General features: G+C 39.0%; 1 protein-coding gene across 2 annotated transcripts in view; it reads right to left on the bottom strand.

Moving 5' to 3' along the window:
• psd3l (pleckstrin and Sec7 domain containing 3, like) overlaps window positions 1-19,091 on the bottom strand; it is a 241,572-nt gene that overhangs the window by 142,310 nt on the left and 80,171 nt on the right. For both annotated transcript variants that reach the window (XM_088629209.1, XM_088629210.1), the window contains one exon: window positions 1,331-1,522. In XM_088629209.1, coding sequence (XP_088485335.1) covers window positions 1,331-1,522 — 192 coding nt within the window. The remainder of the gene's footprint in view (window positions 1-1,330; window positions 1,523-19,091) is intronic.

Genomic DNA, 19,091 nt, shown 5'->3' with positions numbered 1-19,091 from the left:
AACAGACTTTACTTAAAACTAATTCAAGATGACACAAAGCAATCAACCTATTGCAATAACAAAATAAAAACTGTTTGTATGGGGTGAATGGTAACCGATTTGATCTGTATGGATAAAAGGCATTGAGAGAACCAGTTTTGTTAGAATGCACATTTAAAAATGGCTGTTCAGCAGGTAACTGAGTCATTAGGAAGGGGGGATTTTGAGTCACAACACACTGAGATGCCCCTAAATGCCTTTACTTCCACTATGTTCAATTCTGGACACACAGCATCAGATAAATTATTTATTTAGTGTATTCACTCATCACACTTTATAAACCCACTACTCGATGGTAGATTTTAACTAGTCAAAGAGACTTCACACTTTTACACCATGGCAATGTTATGAAGTGTTTGCTTCATAATTGCCAAATGGATCAACATTCTGATTTAATCCAGTCCTAGAGTTTTACCCACAGCCAATATCTTATTGTAGGTAATCTACAGTTAAGATTACCGAGTATATATTTGTCTACAGCTGCTATTTACACACTCACCAAAGTTTGGTGCAGAGACCTGCTGCAATTAGTCATATTTGCATATAAATAATCACACTCCTACACCAATGTATGATGTACTTCACTATACAGTATGTATATACGTTACTGTCCCTTATATGGTAATGACAGTACTAAGGCATTGGTTTTAAAAAATCTAAATATCACTGATCAACAAAAAGAAACAACAGTAATCACAAATTTATAGTAACCGATTAAAATAAACAACATGAATCCCTCCACTAAGTTCAGCCCACACTTTCATTCTCTGCTTCCATACTTATCACAAGCCATTGTAATAAAACAGGCAATAAACCTGTCAGTGAGACTGTAAAGTCATTTCTAGTACACCATCCCCCATGCTGTCCACACAGAACCTGGAGTGTTTCTTTACAGTATAAAAACAAGACCACACTGAGATGCAGATGCTGGGGAGTGGGTACTTGGGCAGGCAGCACAGAGAGTTTGTTAACTGGCTATATTTGTCTCACGATCCAAGTCTGTTGCGCTGCTAATTTCAAAGTTGAGCCTTCAACTCAGTTTTATCCCACTCTCCTCTTCTTCCATAGAAGACCCCATCGACCACATCACATCACGAATAAGTAAATTGGTGAAAGTTAAATTCACAGATTTCAAGCCTCTACTGGATATTTGTTTACTAGTGTCAATGATTAAACCTTAATGTTTAATGTTTAATGTTTAATGTTTAATGTTTAATGTTTAAGGTCCACCTTGATGTCAATGAGGAAATGAGTTCTCACAGCTGGAAAATACAGCAAAGGTCACACTTACTTTTTTCCTAAGTGCTTTGCAACATCCGAGCGCCTGAAGCCCTCCAAGTTGAAGAGCCGCCGGGCCAGTCTGCGGGCAGCCTCCTGGTCGCTCTTGTTGCTGTTGTTGAGAGTGTCAGTGCTGCCCTTCAGCCTCTCAGTGCTGCCCATCTCAGAGTCCCAGTCCGAGAACACTTCCTTCAGCCCAGCATCGCTGCAAGGAGAGAATGAGGATCAGCTCAACAACCACCACCCAGAGAAGTGAGCAAAACGACTGGGGAAATGGACCAAGTAGGTAGCTGCATCAGCATGCGTAAGCTGCAAAGGAACAAAGTAAAGTAAAGGTTTATTCCATGCTGAAAAGAAAAGAAACACAACGTTTCAGCTGTGAAGCCTTCTTTGGGTGTGTGGGGAAATGGTAACTTGCTTTTAGACAAAGAGCTACTAAAGGTGATCAAGACAGATTCACAAGATCGCCAGATATCTAAGGAGAGCTGATACAATTAAACCATAACGTATGTAAACCATAACCAAAGCAAAACTGGAAATCAATTTTAAATGGAATGCAGGACTACACACAACTCTTTAGTGGCAATTTCAGGAAGATAGAGCGATCATAGAGGGAAAAAGGGTAGCTACCAAAATAGAGGAAAAACATGCCAAGGTTCAGTTTCAAATTTACAGACCCAATCCGAGACAGATCAATTCTTTAAAGGTTTGGCCAGTTTCCATATAGTGGCAGACACAGAGGTTGGCATTTCACATTATTTCACTTCCTATTTATGGTGCAGGATGTTACAAATCCTGGTACAGGATGAGTACAAATGGAGCAAACACATAGTGAAATTCTCTGCAAACTGTCCAGGTGTTCCTGTAAAGATTAATGCTCACTTCTAGTTCCTCCAGTACATGAAAATGTACTGATAACATGTTCAAAATGAGATCCAATATCATTGGATCTGTTAGCCAATGTACTGTATTTGTTATTAAATGAATGGATTACCAAATATTCCTCAAGTTCGATTTATATCTTATTTCATTATAACAGAATTATCAAATTATCAAATTTTGTCAATTATCCTTCCAAAAGCAGTGGGAAAAGGCTACAGTTCAGCTAGCAGTGAAATGTACAGGACTAAATATTGTCCCTGCAGCAAATTGAGGGCATGACAGAGCAACTGAATACACGTAAATAAAAAAAATGTATGTTTGTCGCATCTGTTTGTGACTCCTTTAACTGTAACAGACTCTTAAAATACAACTCATATCAAAAGTTGTATTGTCACAACAGATTTCCCTACGAATCATTCTAAGCAAAGCCTAATGTCGTTCACTGGAAGAGCAGCTGCCAAACTGTAATTTCTTAGTAACTAGAGAGGTGCCATGATTATATCAGAAAGCATTTTTGAAAAGACTAGGCCAACTGCAAATCAGCATGAACAAAGGTTAGGATGAGCACAGAGGCTGTATACTGTTATTTCTAAAAACGATTTCTAAAAAATAAACCCTGACTATGAATCAACATTTCAAAACTCACAATACTGTAAAACAATAACTGGAGATTGAGAAAATACACTAATTATTCATAAGAGCAAAGAGCTTTTAAATTTACATACTATTTTATATTTCAGGCCATATTTAGTCCTATTCTTGTCTATTTAGCCATCTAGAAGGATATATCTAGGAAGGAAACTTAAAAAAACTAACGAAGTATTCAAAGTCATAGTACTCTTATTACAAATACCTCTTTGAAAATAAATTCACTTGTGAAAACAGACAGGAACAGTACTTAGAAAGCACAAAAGGCAATAAAATAAACTGTTCATAAAATAAACTTTTTTTAAAAAATTGTGCTATTGATGCTGACCTTTCAGCTCTACCAGAGCTTTTGTTTTTATTGTTCGCTTCAATACAAACCACGTACATTTCAAAACTAACAGAACACAATACCATTTTCTCTGCAATGGCAAAGGGGATCACAATATTGACTCTATTTAACAGAGGCAAATAAAAACTGGTTATATAAACAGGCTTTTTTTTTCTTAACAAGAAAAAATAATTCATTTGCTCAGTCTTCTAGTTCTCAGTGCCTGTTCATAAAAAGACGACAACCTGTAGCTCACTGTAGAGGGAGGGCACACCTGTGATGTCCGGATGAGACAATCAGCAGTTTGTATTATTTCACTTGCAGGCAAATTGTTTTACCTCAACAGAAATACCTCAAACGTGACAATCTCAATGAAAAATATTTGGAAATGCTCAGCTGCAAGGCACATCAGAAGTGAAAAAAGACGCAAAATGACCCAAGCCTTGCACCTAAAATCAAAAAGGCTGTATTACAGAATTTGTCACCACTCACACAGACCAGAAGCCTTCGTTTTCATGCGTCACTCTAGCTCTGAGGAGTTTTACCCATAGACGTGCTCTCACTGAAAATTCCCAGCACACAGAGTTAAACCCGAATGATTCAGAGGACTGCCTCAAAGAACAACTGGAAAAACCTCCCCAAGTTTGGGGAGGTTTTTAAATGGGAGGGCAAAAAACGGAACAATTCTCCCAACAAGGTGGCTCAAGTGCTTAAAATAAAACTTGACAGAGATGTTGATCTGAACTCCCAAGTTCTTGCAAATGCAGATCTGAGATAATACAATACATTTCATACTTTACATGTAGTCAAGTACTGGCAGAGCAATGATTGTTCGATATAGTATGATTTTAACAGTTTCCCATCATTAAACAGGAACTGCAACGCTATTTTTATATTTTGGGGTTAGAAAAAATCAGCACTGATAAGTGCATTTCAAATTTACACAGTAACTTGTAAAACTACATCACAAAAGTTCCTAGGATGCACAGCGCCATATTCTGCAATTCAGAATGAGGCAACAAAACGTCCAGTGATGTGAAGCGGCCCCATTACATTGTAAACAAGCAGGCAAGTGAATACATCTCTTTTAATCCAATAGAAATATCGCTCTCAATTTTGAGACGGTTTTGCAGACAAATATTACTTACATTACTTATTGTACATTCAGAAAGTTGACGATTTTGAGCTTGATTTGAAATCTGTGAAATGTATCTATACCATCAATGAAGTTATTTTTGTTACCAAGATTTAATGACTGGTCTAAGAAATTGGGACTGCAGTTCCCCATTAATGGCCGTGAGTGAAAATCGACACCAAGATGAAAGCAATTAGCCAATTTAAGATGACATCTGACAATCTAAAACAAGGTCAGGGTGAGGGGAATTTATTTACGAGTTTTTTTTATACTGCTTACTTCGACACCACTTACTACAGCAGCTGCCACTAAATGCATATACACATTTTCAGAGAAGCCCAGATTCTTAGCAATAGACTTATTTCCTAACTTAGCTTGCATGATAAACATTTAACAAAATGAGAAATTGGCCACTTGTAGCAAACATAGCACAAGTGTAATGTATACATTTGTGACTGAACCATAATCTACTGTATGAAAACCAAACTTCCAAGTTCCAAGTTCCTTCTAAATATTACTTAACGCCAGAAACAATAGTGTTTGAACTACATTATGGAAATGCCAATGCAAGTCACAAGAGCAATACATTAAATAGTGTTATTCCACACTGAAATGTCAGAGGTTTACTGACCTCACTGTTTTATTAAGGTATTTGTCAGTGCTGGGCTGACAAAAAACATCAAAGATTACACTTTAGTGCCACCTGCTGACTGTTTATGCAAACAGCAGCAAAATTAGGTTTTACTTTTTCCTACAATTTCATAGCTACCTTTCATCTAAAACATACAACTAAAATAATGCACTCATTATGTGAACAAAATCCATAGTATACTAGAACAAACTGGGCAATTGTTCACGTTGAAAAAATTGAACTCGTTTGTTGCACTGTTTGATGTGAGTCAAAATGTTATATAGTGCCTTTCAATACCATTCTCACAGTACACAGAATATACAATAAACCAGATATAACTGAGACATTTAAAATAAAACAGATTATGAATTAAAGGCCACCAAAAAGCTGAATTTTGAAAGCATCAACAGAAGCTGCATTTTTAATATGGTTAGGAAGTACAATCTCAGTGCCTTAACATGTGATGTGAACTCTTTGGAACAATAAGGAGCCTAGAGAAAGCTGAACAAAATGAGAGAACTGGGACAAGTGGGAATAGTATCTTTTGAAGGTACACAGGACACATGCAGTGCCAGATAGGACAACAAGAAGTTTCAAGTCTGTCCTGTAAAAGACTAGTAGCCAACGCAGGTTTCTCAGGACAGGAGAAATATGTTCCGATGTTCCAGTCTTGACAGCACTCAAGCAAGCACTTTCTACAGTTTCTTTCAAAGAAAAAAGGATCAAGTGCTGGACTTTCAAAATCTAAATCACCATTCATAATTCATACCAAACAACTACAAAGATCTTCTGAAGAAAATTAAAGAAATCAGCAAAAAGCAGGTGATGGCAGAGTTCTCTCCTTTGTCATTTGGCACGGTGGCAGCAGGAGTATGATTCACACAGAGGTCTGCAAGCACAGAGACAAGCCTTCAGATCTCAAAATCTACAGTAATCTCATGCCTTGCCTTACCACCTTATTATGAGCCTGTGAGCTCACCAAGGTCTATGCTGTAGCTCACTTACAACTACTAAAACAGCAATGGACAGCAATTCTTAATCCACACTTTCATGCTAAAGTCTATATTGGGCTAATGATTTTAATCATAATATTGCATGTACTGTTGACTGAAACTAACATGGACAACAGCAAATAATGAAATAATGGAACTGGAGATTCCACCTGGAAATAATGAAAAAGGTTTAAAGAACATCCAGTTTTAAATTAATCAGGAAGGGCAGCGAGTGCAATTGCTTAATGTCTTGTATGTTGTGGTGATCATTTTGTCCGCTGTCGTGAAACAAAATGAAATGAAAAGGAACTTGAAAAGACCGTAACAAAAAATAACAATTACAAGGCTTCTGCCGAGATGGTCCACCAAACAAAAAACACAGGGCACTTGGGGAGATCTGAGGAAGCATGTCTTGAATACACGGCACTAAATAAAATTCATTTTTCAGTGCTGCTCTGAATGTTTGACCTTTTTGCACGAGTACTGATTGAAAAAAAGCAGATTCTTCTATGCCTACACAACCCCTTACTGCCACCCTGCTGCGTGGCACACTTATCAATTACAAGACATCACAGCAGGAAAGCAGCCACACAGCCCAGCTAAAGGAGGTTTTACACCTTCACTGACAGACAAAATCCTTTGGGCGAGTAACCAATGCAAACAGAAAAACAGGAAAGCACTGATCGGAATGAAATATAGCAGTCAGAATTCAATAGTATAGTTTGTCTTTTTGGAGGTGCACTCTCCTTTCTCTCAGGAACCCAAAGGATATCAATAACCTACTACAAACGTACTGTATATATTTCATTGGTCTTTTGATCAAGAGCATATCTGCAAGGACATACTGTACAGACCGAGAGAATGACACTTAAAGACATCCAGGGGTACTTTTCCTGCTTACATCCCTCCATTATCTGAAAGCCTCTTATTCCTCGTACAGTAAGTATTGTGGAAAACCGTAGCTAAACCCAGACACATAAGGCACAAGGCAGCACTACTGCTTGACCTGTACATGAGCCTACTGAACGGCACACACGGACAAGTCAGAGGTCCCACGATGAACCTAGTCAGTAAGCCTCTGGAACTGGGAGGAAACCCATGTGATCAAAATAAAAAAAGAGCAAACCTCACTCAAAGGCCCCATCCCAGAATCGGACCCAAGAACCATGAGCAGAATGACAGCAGGATTAACTGCTTACATTTTACATACAAAGAAATGTGCAAAACTTCAAAACGGCAAACGTAGCAGGCGCTGTACTGTATATTCCCTCTTATCCCAAATCTTGTTACTAGAAATGATTACACACTGTATGTAATCACGGAAGACTTTGTTGTCTTCAATACAACAGTCACCATACAGTTTCGATAAAGTACAGAAATGTTAAATTCAGGAAAACCAACAGGACGTACACGGACAAGTAGAGTCACAATGCTCTTAAACGATCATTTAGAAACCGTAAATTTTAGAATTTATATACATTTTTCAAGCACAACTAAGGCAATAAATAACGCAATAGAAAACCCCAGTGAGCTACAAATGACTGAGCAAAACCAACGCTAGCATGCAAAGTAAATGCAAAGTAAATTTCTCCAAAGTTACAGTTCATACAACACGTAATACGAGTACATCCACAGCCGTAGGAAGAGGTTTCGGCAAAGCTGTTTTAATAGTCTAATAGATGATAAATCCAGATAGTCGTAAATAACCGATTGCTGTAAATTCGCCTTTTGAATTTATTCATTCCTTTTAATGCTTATGCGCAAGTACTTAAAAATCCTTAATTCAATTTTTAAATAGTGGATAATGCAACTAATGCAAGACCTTATGTACTGTATAAATTAGACTTAACGAAAGTCGGGTTCTTTTTTCCTATGCTGAAGAAACAATAAAAAGGAATAAAACGTTTTGTCTCACAATTAAAGACTCTAGGCATTGTCAGGAAAACACTTTGCTAACAATAAACTTAAACTGATCCCGCTAAGCTCACGCCCTCCAAAACAGCTGACAAGCTACTCGTTCACAAAAAAACATAAAAGTTAAAGGAAATAAAACTGAGGAAATGTGGTTGATACAAAAACCACAAAACCGTCACAAAGACTTCATGCCATACTCATTTACCAATAAACTCCTATAAAAAAAAATACTTTAGCAATTTATACCCAAGTTTTTCTTTTAAAAAGCTGTTGTCTGCTGAGTGACACATGCAATATCGTTTAACAACATGCATTTTGTTTACCTGTCCTCTCCTTAGAGGTATCTCAAAGGAAAGATGCTTACAAAAGTAAACATCAATTCGTGAAAAACTCCTCTTTCCAGTTGCTCAGTCAGAAAAAGTTTGCATGCGTATTCCAAGTGCATTTTACATAACGTTTGTTGAAGAATTAACTGCACCTTCAGAAACAACAGCGCCACATTACAATCTTAGAAAATAGAAATAAAATTAAAAATCTCAATCTGACAATCTCAGCAGCGTCTTCTGGCTGTAATGTGTAGGTATTTCCCATAAGCCATTGCATTCACACACTAGTACCCCGGGAAAAGAGCTCCAAGACTTCAAACTTCAAAAGACACTTCTGACATCCTGTCTCCCACCCCTGCTTCGCCACACGACTTCCCTTTTAGTTGACCAGGCTAAAATTACAAGTCCGTGAAGTCATCAGAGACATTATCTAAACCAAAAGTTAACACTTTATGTTCTTCCCAGTTCCTTTTTACTTTTAATGCAGTTTAACATTGCACTATTTAAAAAACCCGCATGTGACCATGGGCATTATAGTTGTTGTTTTTTTAATCGGGCACTGTTTAATCATAGGGGAACAATTTGCTGTTCTGGTTATCAAATGTTGCTTGTTCCTTCCTTTTTGTAAGAAATTTAAATGTTTTAGAGAAGGACATACTGTACCAGGATCTAGCAGTAGTGAACTGAATGCCACACCTGAGGCATTGCTCTGTCAGGCACACAAAAACTTACAACAAAAGGATGATTTAAAAAAAATAAATTTGCATACATCAAGAGATTTGTCTTCTCTCACATGTGTAACTACAGTACATCCAACCATTAGTTTTCTAACCTCCCAATACAGGAGAGCTGGAGCCTATCCTGGCAAGCAATGGGCACAAGGTCGGGTACATCCTGGATGGGACACCAGTCCATCACAGGGCACAAACAGACAAACTCGCACACACTCACACCAGGGTCAATTTTCCCAGAAGCCAATTTTCCCACCAGTATGTCTTTGGACTGTGGGAGGAAACTGGAGCACCAAGAGGGAAACCCATGTGAACAGTAACTACTGTACATTTCTTCACTAAAATATCTCAACCTCAACCAATTTATTCAAAATCATTTAATCAAAAACGTCCAACCAATGTAATGGAAATGTCTGGGTCTTACAGTATATACTGAGAAACAACGACACCATAGTTGCATGAGAGTTATGACTCGTGCCTCAAGTATACGAGACATCCACAGACATCTCACAAGTGCTTGTGACAGTTGTCAAACGATGCTGTAGGAACACAGCGACAGTCCGTCTTGGAGAGTTGAAGACAACATCCTACACGTGCTCAGATGGGTTCATTTCAGCACCACATCACAATGTAACCACCAGGTAACATAAAGAGTGGAAGGGCTGATCGAGACATGAAGTCCTCATATCACTGGGCAGTGAGTTTACCCTCAGCACTGACTGCAGCCCACAAAACAACAACAGCCTAGTTCTGTATAAATCGTAAAATCAGGCATCAACAACGCCCAGGTTTTATAAATCGGCTCATCACAAAAAATGACATCTTCCCACCTTCTGTGACAAATGCTGCCTGTGCTGCCCAGCATTTCTATGCAAGCTGAGTAAGGATTTGGCCACGATAAGTCTTACAGCATGGCAAAAGATAGTCATCAAGATGTCTCTGGATTTTCTGTCACTAAGGAGCCTATTTCAATTTCTGATGACAGCATTTTCTGTAACACAGTGTTCTGGACCCATCCTGCTGAGGTGATATGTGGGGTACAAAGATGAAGATTATCACCCACTATCAGTTTTCCTAACAAAGTCTAACAGAAATGGTCACTGGGTGGAACGATAAAATGATGTGCTATCTACCTTGACATAGCAGAATTCATCATCCCAAGAGTCTTGTTCCTCTCTGCAATCAATATTCAAAAAACATCATGCAGACGACTGGTAGAAATCACTAATATCAAATGGCAATTGACAAGATTTGTGCAGTTGCATCTGTTGCAGGTGTCGCAAATTAAGAAACAAAATCTTTTTGTTCAACAAAATTGCTTATTTCTAGTTAAGCACTAGTTAAAAAAAAGATATTAGAACTTATTGAATTGCCTCTCAGTATAGTTGATGTTTGGTATCTATGATGAAGACATAGCCATACAAATTATCCAATTTTTTAAAGACTGTGTAGAGTACATCTATTTCAATTTGATACAATACCATTACAGTTGCTTGGCATTATTGAAGGATAAACAAGCATGTTTCAATGGAAATTTTCCTAAATATTCAATGACAAAATGGCTAAAGATAAAATACATTATTACAACTAAAACCAGTAGTACTGCTCCTCCAAAAATAATCATGCATTTGTATGAATTTCAATATTTTGTGTTTAAGCTAATATGTTAATGAAGAATTAAGTCAGCAAGCAAAGCACTTTATAGTCTGGCACATTTTGATATGCCAGTTTTAAAACAGGAGGGATATCTTGGGAATGCAACCATCATCTGTAAAATATACGTTAGTTTGCCGAGTTATTTTTGGAAAGACAGCTTAAATGGTACTTTAAGTCCGAGCTGTCAGAAATCTCATTAACTCAATTTTATTTTGGCATGGGATTACCCAGGTGAGAGTAAGAACCAATTGGAGAAAACTATTGACTGCAAACAAAGTCTGTCTTTTAGACAAACAAATCCTGTATATGTATACTCTATAATTTATGAATGTAACCTGTATATGGATGTAAATCAAAGCCATATTTAACAAGATACAGCAGTTTCATTCTTAGTTTTGCAGCAAAAAGAAGCATTTTTAATAAATTTCATCTCCCTTATTTGATTCTTGTTGCAATATGCTACTGTCTGTGAAGCCCAGGTGCAGTTCCTGCATCGTATTGTTAACCACGGCCACTAACTAACTGATTTCTACACAAATTTGCTTGTCAAAGGTTTCCACAGGTTACAGGTTACCTGTTCACAAAAAGCACACAGTATCCCATCATGCCATACAAGACTAGATGAGGATATTAGTAGTGCATAGCAGTGGTCTGGTAACACTGACGCCCCGTACAAGAAAGGTCAGAGCCAACTCTATTTTCTTAGGAGACTCAGGTCCTTTGGTGTGTGTGGAACACTGCTTCACATTTTTTATGAATCAGTGGTGGCGGCAGCCATCTTCTATGCTGTTGTGTGCTGGGGCAGCAGCATCATGACAAAAGATGCAAATAGGCTCAATAAACTTATCAAGAAGGCTTGCACTGTGTTGGGGATGAGCCTTGACCCCATGGAGGTGGTGGCTGAGAGGAGAATCCTGACCAAGCTCACAGCCATCATGAACAACACCTCTCATCCACTTCATGGGACTGTTACTGGGCAGCGGAGCACATTTAGCAATAGACTGCTCCAGCTACGGTGTTCAAGGGAATGTTTCCGCAGGTCTTTCCTCCCGGCGGCTGTCAGGGTGTATAACGCTGCCCTAGGCTAGGACTGTTAGCCCTTCATTTGCTCCTCTATGGACAGCATGTTTACTCCATTGTACTTTTTGGACAATCAGTCTGTATAAACCTATGCACATTTTGCACATATTTTATTATTTTTACAGTGACTATGATCAGCACATTTTGCACACACCTACGTATTTATTTATTTTTATTTATTTTGTTGTCTTTTGTTTTATAACTATTCTGATGTCTGTTTTGCTTGTCTTGGGTGGACTGCTGTAACACATCAATTTCCCTACGGGATTAATAAAGTATTATCTATCTAATATACAGTACCACAACACTGTCTGGCTTATTAGTATGGCAAATAATATATATACACATAACACAATCACCAGGCAATGTAGAGGAGAAACTACACAAATTATAATTGAAGAACAGGAAACCATAAGTATAACCATCCAAGGGCCATCTTTGGAAAAAATCAAATAAATCCCATTAACTGGTTCTCAGGCAGCACCAGTAATGGTGCATGTCTGTTTTTTTTTTTTCCGTGCTGAGAAATATTTTTGATTTGGGTGTAAGAAGCAGGTCATGGGGTTACGGCTGACTTGTATTTCAGTAAATAGATCCTGCGCCGGGCTGGTGCCAGGCAGCACTGTGGTAAAGTGGTTATCGCTGTTGCTGGGGCAATGGGTTCAATTCTGGACACGGGATGGTGCCTGTGTAGAGTCTGCACGATCCCACCATGGTTGTGTGGATTTCCTCTGGGTGCTCTGGTTTCCTCTGTGGATAAAGTTGTATAGAAAATGGATGGATGTTCTGGTTCTCCAGTACCTTTTCTAAGCAACAAAATACTGTAAGAGCAAAATCTGAATATGTAGAATTCTCTGAATTTAAGATGGCTTATTAACACCGTGAAAGTACAGCACATACTGTACACCTTGGTAAAGGAGTTCTCAACGTGCCTTTAATTGGTGGAAAACCAAATCTGACAACATTATGCAGTTTACATGATGAGTCATACAACTGATTAGCTGTTCATACACAGGTTGGCCAGATCTAAGGGCTCCAATTGTACAGCTACTGTACATGGGCACACTGTGGCACTCATTCAGCTCACTATGCCACTGAGCCCTCCCATCTGCATCAGTCCAACGGGGCCACACACCAAAAAAAGTCTGAACAATCTAATCATCAGCTCAATAGGTTAATTTAACAAAGCTTAGACTCCAGTTTGCCCCTTAGCAAGGCTACGCTAGAGGCAGCTCTTTAACCCCTCAGCTGACTGCCAATGAATTAAGATGTCTATGAAGATGTCATTGCTTGTCCATGTGATGGCTGTCACATGGTAAAGCAATGACATGAATTAAATTCTAATGAGAAAATTAATAGAAAAAACAATTTGTTAGACAGTGAAAATGGAAGATAATCTGTTGTCACCGAGATCTTTTTTTCATGTGCGTCACCATAGTGACACTGAACTTGCAGAAATCTACAAAGATAAAATACATTTTTAGCAGCATTACAACATGAAAGAGGACATTCTCCTCCTCTGAAAGACTTCAGTATACTGCGGTTCAGTGAACATCCAAGTGCAGAGCCTTCATGGTCATTTTACAAACTGTTTTAGAATCTCATGCAGGCCAACCCTGAATGCCACATTATTACAGCTCTGCGCAAAACCACTCTGAAATGTTAGAATTCAAAATAGTTTGTAAGTCAATTTAAACAGTACCATCGCACATTTTATGTAATGCAGTTTAGAAAACAAATAAGCTGCTGTAATCCATTGTTGACTGCGATATTTGAGAGAAATCTGGGCTGATCACACTTTATTAACAGTAGGTAATTAAATGGAATAGTATTATATGCTCATTGGTCACTCCTATTCTCACATGCTCTTTCTTTAATTGACCTTTGCTTCATATCCCAACACCCTTTCTCTCCCCCCTCACACCTGAAGAAGGCTTGAGAACCAAAATGTGTGTTTCCTTTCTGTGTAGTTTTCAATGATGAATTAACCTCTATTTGTTGCTGTTTTTTATTTATACTTTCAAAGATATGAAACTCTGCATTGCAATAGTGATCAGCTCTGTGTTAGGCTGGAGCTGCTAGTTTGAATCACTTATGTTTGAATGTTGTGCAGCAGACATGAGGTTGCAGTGGGTCTGCTTTACCTGCCAACACTTGCCCTCCATGTTGTGATGTATCAAGCACTGGATTGCTTGGTGCAGTAACGTGGTCAAGCTGACTATGGAGCACGGCAGTAATTCCTAGACATGAACTAAGCTTTTATCACATCTTTTTGCAGTTGTTTCCAAGATGTGAATGACTTTCTCCTTTATACCCAAAAGCAACAATATTTTATCAAATATTACCCATTTACAACCGTGTCATCTGAAAGATTTACAACAGTCCAAGTAACAACGTTTATATAAAACAGCCATTCTTCATCTTGTGGTAAACTTTGAAACTTAACTTTGTGACTGGCAATATTTTACTGATGAGGTGATCTTACAAAATGACTCAAGAGTAAAAGGGCCCAGAGTAAGGGCGCAACTACACTGAGCCACGTCCCTCTGACACAAACTAGGAATTTACAAAGTATCTGTGACTCTGAGGAAGAGCCGCTTCTTCTAAAGGTGTAAAGACAAATTCTGACAGACCTCAGAATTTCTGTAGTAGGAACCTTGTAGCCCTAAAGTGATTTATCTTCTTTAACATGACCAGTGAGCTCCTGAGCTGTGTTTTTCCACCACACCAAGAAGACCACACCAGCAGTGTTTGGAATTCCTCGGAGTTCATGCCTGTGAAGACGAGGGTGTGCTCAGATGGACTCACACAGCTGCACAAATACGTCACATATGCTGAAAATGGCAGTTGCTCTATCATATCTAACCTAGAGACAAAAGGGTGAGAAGGGTTGATGGAAGTGTTTCTGTGGTTCCGGAGAACAACAGTGTGTCACAGAGATGGAGCAACTGGAAGTGAGTAAAGCAGGGTACTCTCGGCCACCTTGGCAATAAATGAAAAGAGGGGACTTGGGATAGCTTAGATCCTTGAAAAAAAAAACTGTTTTGATGTATTTGCTTTAGCATTCACTTGACATTTGCTGAATGCAAGAGCTAAGTGTTATTTTTTCTTTAGCTCACAGTTGCTGCTGTGCTACTACAGGTGCAGGTGCATTTTTTTTTTTTATTGTCACCACCACGTACTTAGAAATATTTCATCTCCGCAAGGGAAATTACACTTTTCTGTCAGGCGTACACTGTTTAATCAGTAGTCATTGTAGACCCAATATTTCCTCTCCTAGACTACGTTTCAAAGATTCAGGCTTCCCTTCAACTAATTTATAACTGTTCCATCAGCTCTTATCAAGGATAACCAGGCTCGGCAGTTTCAGGATGCATTACTGAAGTAACCCACTTGGCTTGCAGAAGTACGTTCTTTACTTAAAAAAAAAATTGATAAAACCTAGCAGTTTGGTTTTGGACTGTGGGAAGAAACCAGAGCACCCAGGGGAAACCCAAGCAAACAGGGGGAGAACATACTCCATGCAGATAGTGTCCAGCAATGCTGACCACTGCAGCACCACCCAGGACCTATTTATTGAAATACAAGACTACCATAACCCAACTGCCCTCTTCTTCTCCCCCTATATCTCAGCCTGAAAAAAGCTAGCCCATTGGTGCTGCCCAAGAAGCACTTAATTAGATTTATTTTCCAGTTAGGATCTATGCCCTGTAGACCTGACAGCCAATCAGGCCGTAAGTGAGCGATGTTTCTCGAAATCCTTTAAAAGGGAAACACAATGCCTTCAAAATTAAAACAGCTCTTAACTTTTCGATGACCCTGCAATGGCAAGTGAAAGAGAGGATCTTTTCCCCTCAGGAAAATAGAGGATCTTCGCCAAACGACATTTGAGGGAAAGTGAAACTGGTTAAGAAAAAGCAAACAAAGCATCATATGCTTCATGACTGCAAATTGCCAAATCAAAAAGCCTCATCCAGTAGGTGAAAATCTGATATTACCTGTCTGAATGGAGGTTGCCAAACCAACACTAGGAAATGAACCTGCACAAAAGATGGGGTTAGCTTCTCCACCAAAGATCATGCTACAAAGACGTATTAAAGAAGTGTCAAGGTGATGGAACTGTGATATAAACTGCACACAGGCTGTCTCCCTTTTTTGCAACCTACTTCTCCGAATCGGCCTCTTCAACTTTGGACTTTTAGAAAGAACAAATATGCCAGGATGCAAGCTTCCTGTGAAGTGATGGACGGCCTGTCCAGCACTCTCCCAACAGCAGGACACCTCTGTAGAGAAAACACGAGAGCTCCCCTTCCTTCACACCACGCTGCAAGGTTAAACTTTGACTTTGCAAGGCTGCCAAACCTAAACTGAAAGACCAGAAGAGAGGCAAAAAACCAAACGTAAGCATTTGGGGGAAGACTTTGTAGTGCTTAAAAAAAAGAGCACTCATGGACCTCAACAACATTAGTCATGAATTTTGAAAAGTAATAATAATTGTATTTGTATTATATTTTTTATCCCACAAAATGTCCAAGTACTTCACATGTAGGGAGAGACACATCTCACTCCCCACTCTCAGCACATAACCCACAGTAGGCAATTTTGGCCACCAAGAAGTGATTAATAATGATGTACCCAAGTGAATTAAAGGGTAAGGCAATGTTTCCCAAACTTTTTGATGGTGACCTTAAATACATTTTTTCCTGGCCAGGCAAGAAAAAAAAAACCAAAGATTAGTTTTAAATGGTAACTTAATTGCTTATTATTTTGATATATAATGTTTACTAAATATCAAATTAAATTGGATTACAAAATTAGAATGTATTTCAATCAGATAAAATAAAAAGTGATGATTTTCATGTCATTTTAAATCCATTTTTGAGAAGTGACAAAATATATATTTTTTCCAGTGGCTACCATGATTGTGCTTCATTTTTAGGATTAGCTCTTCAGAGTTCTCATATCATGTTGATCAATTTTAATAACGAAAAAGAATGATTTTCAATAACCTTTTTAATAAGACAAAATTAAACACATACTGTACCCATTATATATTTTCATCTTAATGTGATATTCACAAAATTGGATACATGACAAAAGTAGATTCTTTCAGTGGCTACCATGACACTGCTTCATTTTGTGGGCGAGCCTTTTGAAATTTCATTTTAGGTTGATGGAAACTACATAACACAAGTCATGCTGAGGATTCAGGTGGTTTCTTTCTACAATTAAATACTAAAAGATTTGTTAAATTCTTTCTCTGACCCAGACAAAAGTCTAAAATATGAAAAACAAAAGCATAATTCATGAACCAAAAGCACACAACACTACTGCTATCAGCTCACATTAGACACCTCACACTCCCCAAACAACACTCGCCCCCAGTGACGGATTTCCCATTAGACACTGTAGGCACAGTGCCTAGGACCTACGAAATTTGTAGGGCCTATGAAGGAGGGAAACACTAGTGACTAACGAAAAACGAGCTGAAACAACATGCTTGCGATCGACTCTAAGTGCTGGACTTGAGGTCAGTGTGTCTGACTGGAGATTGACCTGGCAGTGTAAATAGCTAGAGAGTTTATGAGGAGCCATAGTAGATAGCTGTCAGTGTTTGCTGCTTTGTCCTTGTAACCCACCATAGTAAATGTAAGTACCCCTCCTCCTTAATGCTTACCTTGTGTCCTTAATCCTTACCCTGTGTGTGTGTGTGTAACCTCTTCAAGGAGTTTAAATCTCCGTCTGTCAAAATCCGACAGGCAGAGGTAAGTACACGTGTTGGCGGAACATCAGGGGTGTGTGAGCTTCATTCTGTGCAGATCTCCTGGTCATTACAATAACTTAAAGTGCATCATGTCAATCGATGTAATTCAATTGGCTTTTACCCCTCTTTTTGTACATTTTGGAATGAAAGTGCCTAGGGCCTACGAACACCAAAATCCGACCCTGCTTGCACCTAGTTATAATGGCCGCATCTCCCTACATACAATTGTACAATCATACATACTCTGAGCAGGCACTACACCACATCTCACCAGAACCACATCTTCACAGGTTTAACTGCTGAGGCAAATATGAAAACAGATAAGATACAGGCAAACACTTACTTTATTTCTTATAACCAATATGTCAACTTCCTGAATCCTGCGGTGTGGCAACACGAGTACCGATCATCGAGAGCCAGGCTGCTTACAGGTTGGCATGGCCGTACAGGTATTTAACGTGACTGACTCAAATGTGTATTAACTGCTCATGGAGGATTAAATGATAATTGCACCTACTGTCCTTCACTTTGTCAGTATTGCCGTAATTCCACATAATGCCTGTTTCCTGATGTCAAAAAATAATCATTTTTTCCAAAAAACTATATATTTCCCCAGACCTTTCCATAACCCGGGGTTTGGGAAGCTTCATTTAGCAAACAAGTAAGCCAGGACACTGGAATCAAAACCCTTGCTCCCACGAACAGTGTCATGGCAACTACCTGTAGGTAGTCAGGTCCTCAGTTTCATTTCTCATTCAAAGGGCAGCACCTGCAACAGCACTGGTCAACTATACTGGTGCCCTGTTTGAAACTTCTGGTCCAGGTTGAACAGTGCCACCTACTGGTCCCCAGCCACACTTACAGCAGCAATCTGGATTTCCACATACCCCACCCAAGGGCAGACCAGGCTCAGCTTTGCCTACCATTTGCGATCTGAGGTCAGTACAGAGTGGGATTTGAAAGAAATCACATCAAATTGATTTAAAACAAATCAAAGCTAATGAACTGCTCTCTACAATGGGGTAGTAAATCGGTACAAAACACCCTGAGGCACAACAGGCCTTTCTGAGCCATGAGCGCCAAATGCCTAAACTGCAGCTGCCCCTGCATCAACTCCTGCTGAGCAAGTGTATCTCCATCTGTTCATTCCCACACCAGTTTCTCTCACATGGCCTTGCTCTTTTTTGAACACCTGCTCAGTGATGTGACATAAGGACAAGTTTTCCTTTCCAGAATTTAATACTGGAAGGCTTGTCTACAGCCAGTTTCTAAATTGACAAAAGCCAATTAAAAACATCTAAAATCCAATCTTTCTACAATTTTTGCTGAAACATGCCATTTCTATTGCAATTGCTAAGTTTATCACAGCACTGACAAGTCCCAGGCTTGACTGATGGAGATATGAAGACAGATTCAACCCTGAAGATTAAGCTGACTCCCAAACAGGTATTCTGCTGCTGTTGTTCACGTATGTAACTTTTAAAAGGAATAAGTGGAGGTTTAATGGTGACATGGTGACAGGTACTGGATTACTGCTTTATCTAGTACAGGGTCATGGGGGGAGCTGGAGTCTATCCCAGAAAGCAACAGGCGCAAGCCAGGGTACACCCTGGATGGGACACAGAAGGTAAACACACACACACACTCTCACCAGGGACAAGCTTCCCACAAGACAATTAACCTACCA

Source organism: Lepisosteus platostomus, chromosome 4 (assembly GCF_059453375.1).
Source record: "Lepisosteus platostomus isolate fLepPlt1 chromosome 4, fLepPlt1.hap1, whole genome shotgun sequence".
Lineage (NCBI taxonomy): Eukaryota > Metazoa > Chordata > Actinopteri > Semionotiformes > Lepisosteidae > Lepisosteus > Lepisosteus platostomus.
Note: the sequence above shows the minus strand (reverse complement) of the source record. Positions and strands in the feature narration are given on the sequence as shown.